This window comes from Sycon ciliatum, chromosome 3 (genome assembly GCF_964019385.1).
Source record: "Sycon ciliatum chromosome 3, ocSycCili1.1, whole genome shotgun sequence".
NCBI classification, from domain to species: domain Eukaryota; kingdom Metazoa; phylum Porifera; class Calcarea; order Leucosolenida; family Sycettidae; genus Sycon; species Sycon ciliatum.
Window position 1 is genome coordinate 2,567,907 of NC_088645.1, and position 9,609 is coordinate 2,577,515.

General features: G+C 48.6%; 1 protein-coding gene across 3 annotated transcripts in view; it reads left to right on the forward strand.

Moving 5' to 3' along the window:
• Positions 1-4,459: 4,459 nt before the first annotated feature.
• LOC135811216 (nucleoside diphosphate kinase homolog 7-like) overlaps positions 4,460-9,609 on the forward strand; it is a 19,959-nt gene continuing 14,809 nt past the window's right edge. Inside the window, exon 1 of one of the 3 annotated variants that reach the window (XM_065324406.1) lies at positions 4,460-5,346. In XM_065324406.1, coding sequence (XP_065180478.1) covers positions 5,239-5,346 — 108 coding nt within the window. In that variant the 5' untranslated portion in view covers positions 4,460-5,238. The remainder of the gene's footprint in view (positions 5,347-9,609) is intronic. The other 2 variants (XM_065324408.1, XM_065324407.1) reach the window with 2 other exon arrangements.

Genomic DNA, 9,609 nt, shown 5'->3' on the forward strand with positions numbered 1-9,609 from the left:
TGAGCGGTTCATCTGGGAACTCCCGCACCCGTGTTTCGGCACTGATGGCCACTTCAGTGCTCTGTCCATGAGCTACTCGCGTCCTTTTGGAAACATTTTCAGACTTGGTAATAGCTGTTTTGAAGTGTTTTCTGAAAAGACCGCTTCCTCGCTATCGCGGCAGGATCTGCAGTTTCCAACTCGACGACGTCACTATCATCAGAGGACTCCGCCAAAAGCTCATCTGGAGAAAGCCCAGCTTCCTCCCAATCCCAAGAACGGCATCGCGGCGAGTCAGCCATCAGCGTTGGCTGCTAGTTAGCTGGTCTTACACAATGGTCAATGTCCGATGAAAGTCCAGCGTTACTCTTCGACAAAGACATGGACTCTTGCTTCCATGAAGAATGTTTTTTTGTATTAACAATACATTAATTTGTGGACTGTAACCGGGTAAGGTCTGGTGTGCGTGTGCGCACCTCCACCGTTCCATGCTGGCTCACATAAATTTTGTTTCGTTGGTTCGGCGTTGTTACCTGGATCTTCCAAAGTTGCTGGCCGAAGATAGACTTTCGGGACCGGAAGTAAGTTTCTCCGAGAGTTTCCACACTGTGCTGGACCACAGCTAGCTAGCGCTAGCACTACTGCGCCTGGCACTGCGTGCCACGATCTGTTTGGTACCATGCATGATGTGTACGGACCGGTCGGTACGCAGTGGTCTATCGCTTGTAAGTAAGTTGTAGTAATACATCGCGTAATAAATGTTGCCAATCAAAGACCAACGCTATAGCCGATACGAATCTGTACATGACGAATTGACGATGTGTGTAGATCTACTATGCAGTCATGTAGAAAGTCGTATAATGCCATTTTTGGCCTCGTAATGCTTTATGATGCTCGTAATGCTCCGGGTGGTGTATAATGCTCGATATAATGCCGGCATTATCCGCCAACACCTAGGGCATGTTCGATTGGTAAGGATCGAGATCGGGATCCAGATCTCAGATCCCTCGGATCCTTCAGATTCAACTGAACACTTTATTTTGGACCTTGACTGTTGCCATGTTGAAAATGGCGCTCACAAGGCACCCAAAAGGGTGAACGTCGTACTCATCGCGTGCGTCGTACAAAAAGTCAACAAGGTCTATCTCCATCCACGTGTGCGTACCACAATGTGTACAAAAAATGTTTTTTACCCGCCATATACGCACAAAGGTCACATTTGGATCCGTTGGATCCGGTCAACCCTGCTCCCCGAGGAGGGTTGACCGGATCCAAATCCGAAGGATCCGGATCCGGATTCGACCAATCGAAAGGGTGCGAATCCAGTGGATCCGGTGGATCGGGATCCCGATCCTACCAATCGAACATGCCCCTAGACTACTACTACATGTACTAGTAGTAGTACTAGTGTTGTGTGTTCGCTTGCACATGACTTGTACACATGTGTATGTTTCGGTGTGACCATGGGGACCAACTGATCAAGTAAGTACGTAACCCGCAATAGGGCTTGAAAGTGCTACGTCACAGCATAGCAACAATTTCAAAAATTCAAAAATTGGATCCACTTGGATCCAGTTTTTGTATGGATCCAAGCACATTTCAAGCCGTCTTACTCTCAGCAAGGTGATGTTACCAGTGAAACTGACTGATTTGGCTACTGGGGGCAGGGTTACAACTGGTGGCGAAGTAAAAGTCACACCTGCATACGACACGAGTGGGTTGCTATGCACCTACATACTGAGGCAATAGCAAAGTCACACCTTAGTGGATCCAAAATAGAAATCTGATGTCAACTTAGTACTCCCTGGCCGTTTTTGACGTCATCACTTTCAAGCCCTATACTTCAAGGCGTTAGTTAGTTGATGTGAGTGCATGATGTGACCGCTTGACAGTGACAGACACATCGCCATGCGCCACTATACAACGTAGATCTACAACTCGGCGCTAGGGTGCACGCGATGCTGTAGACTCCTGGTATACTGTGGTCTGTGTAGACTAGGCAGTACTAGTACTAGTACAGTAGTTGTAGTCGTCGCCAAAAAAATCCGGCCAATGCCAAGTATACGCGTATATTGACTTGAAGTTGAACTTGCTGCTGTTTACCTAAGTAGGTATACATTATTATGCTGTTTTTTTGCGTGTTTTTTCGCTTTTTTCTTTTCTTTCTAGAACTTTGAGTTGAAGTTTTTGGAACACTTGGGAAAAAATATTCATTGTGTTTATTTTGCCCGTAAAAGAGGCTGTAGTAGTATACGCGTACATAGGTATGGTAGGTAGATCTACGCACGCGGTACTTCATCGCGGGTTCATGCACTGGACTGGAGACTGGAGTGGCACATGCACTGGACTGGAGTGGCACATGTACTAGTAGTAGTAGTAGTCTAGACTCAACTACAATGACTATGTAGGCCACTGCCACTGGTATGGACAGCACTGAACAGTCTGCGCCGCACTCTGCCTGCTGCAGTCGGGTTGAGCACTGCGAGCGCCGAGCCTGAGTCTGAGTGAGTGTAGCGCGCGACGGTTTCAAATAGTATTAGTAGGACATACCGGTAGGTTGCAAACCGGAACGGACTCCATATTCACTTTCTCTCTTAGTATGTTGATTAGAAAACATATGTCACAGTGAGACTACGATGTGTTATAACTAACTTATACTCCGAGCCAAAATTTCATGGCTCTGCGATGAACAGAAGCGCCACACCAAGCAGGTGAGTTTTTGACGTGTTGAGTTTGACGACTTTCGAAAAATCAACTTCTTGTCGCAGGTAAACAGCGGTTCGCCTCTCGCCAATAAAGCACCGCATACCAATCGAAACTAATGGAGAAGCACACACAAGGCTTATTGTTATTCTGTACTGGCCGTCGTGGAGCGATAGCAATCAAGTTACCTAATTTCAGACTAAGAGTGAATTATTTGACGTGCACTCTAAAACCTTTCCGGTTTGGAGCCACCTCTGATTTGAAGCGAAAAATTGGGCAACTTGGAGGCAATGGGTCAACACAAAGGAGTGGCTCAGTTCGATTGACTCTGGCCTCAGATCAAACTTCAACATGCCAGTTTCCTTCCACAAACATATTTCGAGTGAACAATCAACGCTGATGATAGGTTTGAATGGTTTCGGCTTATACAAATTTGGCTGACCTGTCAAGCCGTTCCGTGCACTGCACGTATCGAACCGTCGCCTCTACAATCCCCATGTCATGGTGACTGGTGTATGCGGGCCTAACCTGTCAGCATGTGAACAGTGAAGTAACTGCAGTACATCATGCACTGATGCAGACCCGGTCTACCAAGTACCAGTACCACCACCAAGTATGATACAGTGCATGCGGCCCAGTACAGCTACCGGTAGCTAGCATTGCATTTGGCCGGATTTTTTTGGCGACGACTGTACTAGTACTACACTTTGTAGTGTTGTGTGTTGACTACTACTACTACTAGTACTAGTGTTGTGTGTTCGCTTGCACATGACTTGTACACATGTGTATGTTTCGGTGTGACCATGGGGACCAACTGATCAAGTAAGTACGTAACCCGCAATACTTCAAGGCGTAAGGCTGCAACCACACTAGGTACAAAACTGCGTAAACGCAACTTTTCTGCTTATGTCGTCAAGGAAACGCGTACGAAACGCAAAACGTACTGCGTTTCGTTTCAGCAAACCGGGTACCCCTGTAGAAAGCAACTTTTCGCCTTTTCCTTGCGTTTCGCTCGCGGGTTCTTCATACGGGTAGATGTTTCTTGTTGAGGCTTGCACTGTGTCGGTAGTAGACGGCTTCCTTGTCAGTGCAGCTTGTAGTATTTGAGATTTCATCTGCCAGGGCTTTGCTTTCAGTATAAATTCCGGACAGTCCCATTGCCAGCTGTTGTTAGTTCGAGATGCCGCGCAACTACATTGTATTTCGCTGATAATCTCGAATCGAATTGAGAAGCTCATGCAGCTTGGGGCAGCGTACCAGAAGACGAAGCAGGGCCAGATGACAGCCTGGAGCGAACCATCCAAGAGAAGAAGATGACCGAGGCCTTGAACGTGCATGTCAAGGCGCTCGCGACTCTTTTTCAAACTACTACTACATGTAGTACATACATTTTCCTAGCGCGATTTTTTCTGGGACCCAGAAATGTAGACAAAACGCAAGGATTCCTTGCGCATGAAATGGCAGTGTGGATGCGACTTTGCGTTATCTAAAAGCTGAACGCAAACGCGTACTTGATTTTGTACGTAGTGTGGTTGCAGCCTTAGTTAGTTGATGTGAGTGCATGGTGTGACCGCTTGACAGTGACCATGGTGACAGACACATCGCCATGCGCCACTATAAGTACATGTATAACGTACAACTCGGCGCTAGGGTGCACGCGATGCTGTAGACTCCTGGTACTAGTAAGTAGTATACTGTGGTCTGTGTAGACTACTGACTAGGCAGTACTAGTACTAGTACTAGTAGTAGTAGGCTAGACTAGCCAGCGCCCAGCGGTCATGTATGATGACTGTAGTCTAATCGTGGAGTGGTGCGTTGAGGCCAAACATTTTGAATCTGCTTGGTGACAGAACTACAGCAATCATGCCCGTGCCATGGTCATAATCGAATGTTTGAAAGACGGTGAAGAGAACAAGTATTAGTTGCCTCGGTGTCCTAATCATTGAGACATTTGCTCCGGGAATATTCAGAGTTTCTATAGAACACTCAGTGGTACATGGTGTTCATATCGCTCAGGCCAGGTTCCAGTGTGGCAATCCTTGCGCTCAGGCCAGGTTCCAGTGTGGCAATCCTTGCGCTCAGGCCAGGTTCGACTGTGGCAATCCTTGCGCTCAGGCCAGGTTCCAGTGTGGCAATCCTTGCGCTCAGGCCAGGTTCCAGTGTGGCAATCCTTGCGCTCAGGCCAGGTTCGAGTGTGGCAGTCCTTGGGCTGTTTGTTGTAGTTTTCAAGCTAACGCCAGCAACGGAAAACCCATGAGTGGATAGTTTGCAGTCGACTACTGACTACTGGTCTGTACTGCAGGTCGTCTTCGGGTGTGGTCACGTGTGGGTGTAGTGGATTGGTGGACGGGTACCGGGTAGTGATTGCTTCCCAATCTACCAGGCAGCACCTGCTGCTGCTGCTGCTAGCGCTGCTGCTGTAATTCCTGTTATCTGCTACTCAGAGCTTGGAACGTAGCTGTGTCACTGTGTATCGTGAGTAGTTACACTCCACACCTGACCATTGCACATTCTTGCCGACGCTTTGTTCCAGTCGTCAGCAGTTCACCGTGTAATATGGAAGGTGAACGCTTCGCTTTCCTCGTGGAGTGGTATGATTCGCTAGCGGTCATAGTGCGACGCTACAACTTCCTCTTCTATCCTAAAGATAACAGCGTGGAAATGGTGAGTTGCTCACTTGGTGGCACAATCGAGTGTACATGTACATAACCTCGGTACTCTGTGACTCTTGGTTATACAAATGCATGCTGTCTTGTCCCATGTTGTAAGGGGCCGTCCGTATTTTTATCGAACTTTTTTCACCAAACGAATTATTTTAGTTTAGACCCAACCCCTCCCTCCCTCCCCCTCAGAACGTAAAAAAATGTTGACATACATGCATATACAACGGCCATGTACATGGATCAATGTTTACTGAAACGAAATTGGTCAACCCCCTCCCACTCCATAACGAAAATTATTTCGTTTTGTGAAAAAAGTTCGATATTTATGGGCGACCCCTAATAGCACGGTGATGTTCTTGAGCATACCATTGAAGAGCATCATGTTTCCTCGAACCCAGACATGCTCAGAATGTACTATATCCATACAAGTGAGCATGGATCTAACACCAACCCGCGCATGACATACACTCCCGAGCACGCGCCCGCCCGCGCGCGCTTGCACACACACACACAAAAAACACATCAACACAAACACATGCACACAATAAAAACCTGGGTGTCGAGCCACTAGTAATAAATATGTCAAGAGAGAATGGACCATAACTAGTAACGTACAGGTCCTTTGCCCGTTACACACAGAACACAGCCTTAGTAATACCCATCACCACTCTCATCCCCCCACCCTTACACACAGAACACAGCCTTAGTAATACCCATCACCACTCTCATCCCCCCACCCTTACACACAGAACACAGCCTTAGTAATACCCATCACCACTCTCATCCCCCCACCCTTACACACAGAACACAGCCTTAGTAATACCCATCACCACTCTCATCCCCCCACCCTTACACACAGAACACAGCCTTTAAAGGGGAAGTCCGGTGAAAAATTTAAATTTCACAGTCCGTAGAGTTCGAGTCGCTGAGTCGAATGGTCTTTGTCCGAGGAGGCTGCGGCTTATGGTTCGTCAGATACGCCCAATCGAACATGTGCGAATTTGAGCGCGCATCACCCAGATCCAGGTGATGACGTCACAGCGTGCAGCCAGGTAGCCACACCATCTAGTTGTGTACAAAAATGGCCATATTCGGAGCGCGTTCGATTGGGGAACTGTTTGTCGCAGCTTCTTCGGACCAAGACCATTCGATTCAGTGTTACAAACACTACATACCCTGTGATTTTCAGCTCGGTAAACCTCGAGGTTATACCATATTTTAGCCGTTTCCGATTTGGACTTTTTCCGTCAGCCTCTACGCGCTGTGCGCTGCGTGCATGCAGTGCGTGCAGTGTGTTATCTAGCTGTGGTGCAGTCAACAAACTCATCACAGACAGAACTACTCCCGCACTGCCGTGCTGGGGTAGTATCTACAACAAGACTCGAGTCACAACTGACACAAGACTCAGAAAACTAGTCAACACACGGACTTGTCATGTACATGTACTAGTACTACACTCGTATCAGTCGTATTGTACAGTCATGTACTGTAGTCAGAGAACGTGCGTTTCTCCTTGCCGGTGCCGGTGATTGTGCTTTGAGAAAGAAAATTTTAGTTTTCCGCTCCTGCCTCATCATTTTATGCTACAGCGATGAGTGCACAACCGTGACAAGTGACAAAACAGGGAACAGCTCCCGGACCTAGAACTGTCAGATTCCATAGCGTTGCGAGCGAAGAGTCGTGCCCGTGGTTCAAAGAGCCTGCACTGTTCTCCAAATGAGTAGTCCGAAATATTCCAAGTTCGCACCAAAACATCACCATGTGGCAGGCCACTGGAGTCTAAGCGAATCTAACCGGTATGGAACAACATTTAGAGCACTCGCATCACTCTTCTCCATTTTGGCGACCCTGCTCTCCAGCGATCTGATAATTCATCAGCCTCGTCTGCAATAGCTGCTGCTTCTTCATCAGTCGGAAACTCAGTAACGCTCACTCTTGACGGGCCCGCGCGGCCATTTCTTCAGCTGAATACCGAGGTTCTCAGCCCCAGACCGAACTCATGAAGGTCAGCCATGGCCGCATCCTCACTCTCACAAGGAGTTACAGGTCTTCGGGGTCGCTTGCACCACCTAATATCAGTCGCCAAATCATTTGAAATAGCACTGACACTATTGCTTTCACGCACTCCTTTTGACCTAGCTGCACGCTATGACGTTGCAGAGGGTGTGGCGCGGCCGCATGACGTCATGGCGCAGCCCCCGAAACTCAGTTTTTCAAACGGAAATATCTCGAGAACGCTTTGTCGGAGACACGTGGGACCAACACCATTCGACTCAGCGCCCGAAACTCTACCAACCCTGAAATTTAAATTTTTCACCGGACTTCCCCTTTAATAGTAATACCCATCACCATTTTCATCCCCCCACCCTTACACACAGAACACAGCCTTAGTACTACCCATCACCACTCTCATCCCCCCACCTCTACACACAGAACACAGCCTTAGTAATACCCATCACCACTCTCATCCCCCCCCCCCCCACCCTTAAACACAGAACACAGCCTTAGTAATACCCATCACCACTCTCATCCCCCCACCCTTACACACAGAACACAGCCATAGTAATACCCATCACCACTCTCATCCCCCCACCCTTACACACAGAACACAGCCTTAGTAATACCCATCACCACTCTCATCCCCCCACCCTTACACACAGAACACAGCCTTAGTAATACCCATCACCACTGTCATCCCCCCACCCTTACACACAGAACACAGCCTTAGTAATACCCATCACCACTCTCATCCCCCCACCCTTACACACAGAACACAGCCTTAGTAATACCCATCACCACTCTCATCCCCCCACCCTTACACACAGAACACAGCCTTAGTAATACCCATCACCACTCTCATCCCCCCACCCTTACACACAGAACACAGCCTTAGTAATACCCATCACCACTCTCATCCCCCCACCCTTACACACAGAACACAGCCTTAGTAATACCCATCACCACTCTCATGCCCCCACCCTTACACACAGAACACAGCCTTAGAAATACCCATCAGGCGCGTGCTCGGCGATGGGCACGGGGGGCACGTGCACCCCCCAAAAATTTTCAATCTGGGTAATTGAAATGTAAGGTATGCAAATATGCTCTAAAATTCAAGAAAGGTTGCAAACAAATTGCAGAAAAATGCCGGGGGGGGGCTCCCCTCGGCTCCCGTGCACCCCCCTAGTTGGGGGGGGCCGAGCACGCCCCTGCCCATCACCACTCTCATCCCCCCACCTTTACACACAAAACACAGCCTTAGTAATACCCATCACCACTCTCATCCCCCCACCCTTACACACAGAACACAGCCTTAGTAATACCCATCACCACTCTCATCCCCCCACCCTTACACACAGAACACAGCCTTAGTAATACCCATCACCACTCTCATCCCCCCACCCTTACACACAGAACACAGCCTTAGTAATACCCATCACCACTCTCATCCCCCCACCCTTACACACAGAACACAGCCTTAGTAATACCCATCACCACTCTCATCCCCCCACCCTTACACACAGAACACAGCCTTAGTAATACCCATCACCACTCTCATCCCCCCACCCTTACACACAGAACACAGCCTTAGTAATACCCATCACCACTCTCATCCCCCCACCCTTACACACAGAACACAGCCTTAGTAATACCCATCACCACTCTCATCCCCCCACCCTTACACACAGAACACAGCCTTAGTAATACCCATCACCACTCTCATCCCCCCGTCCTTACACACAGAACACAGCCTTAGTAATACCCATCACCACTCTCATCCCCCCACCCTTACACACAGAACACAGCCTTAGTAATACCCATCACCACTTTCATCCCCCCACCCTTACACACAGAACACAGCCTTAGTAATACCCATCACCACTCTCATCCCCCCACCCTTACACACAGAACACAGCCTTAGTAATACCCATCACCACTCTCATCCCCCCCACCCTTACACACAGAACACAGCCTTAGTAATACCCATCACCACTCTCATCCCCCCACCCTTACACACAGAACACAGCCTTAGTAATACCCATCACCACTCTCATCCCCCCACCCTTACACACAGAACACAGCCTTAGTAATACCCATCACCACTCTCATTCCCCCACCCTTACACACAGAACACAGCCTTAGTAATACCCATCACCACTCTCATCCCCCCACCCTTACACACAGAACACAGCCTTAGTAATACCCATCACCACTCTCATCCCCCCCACCCTTACACACAGAACACAGCCTTAGTAATACCCAT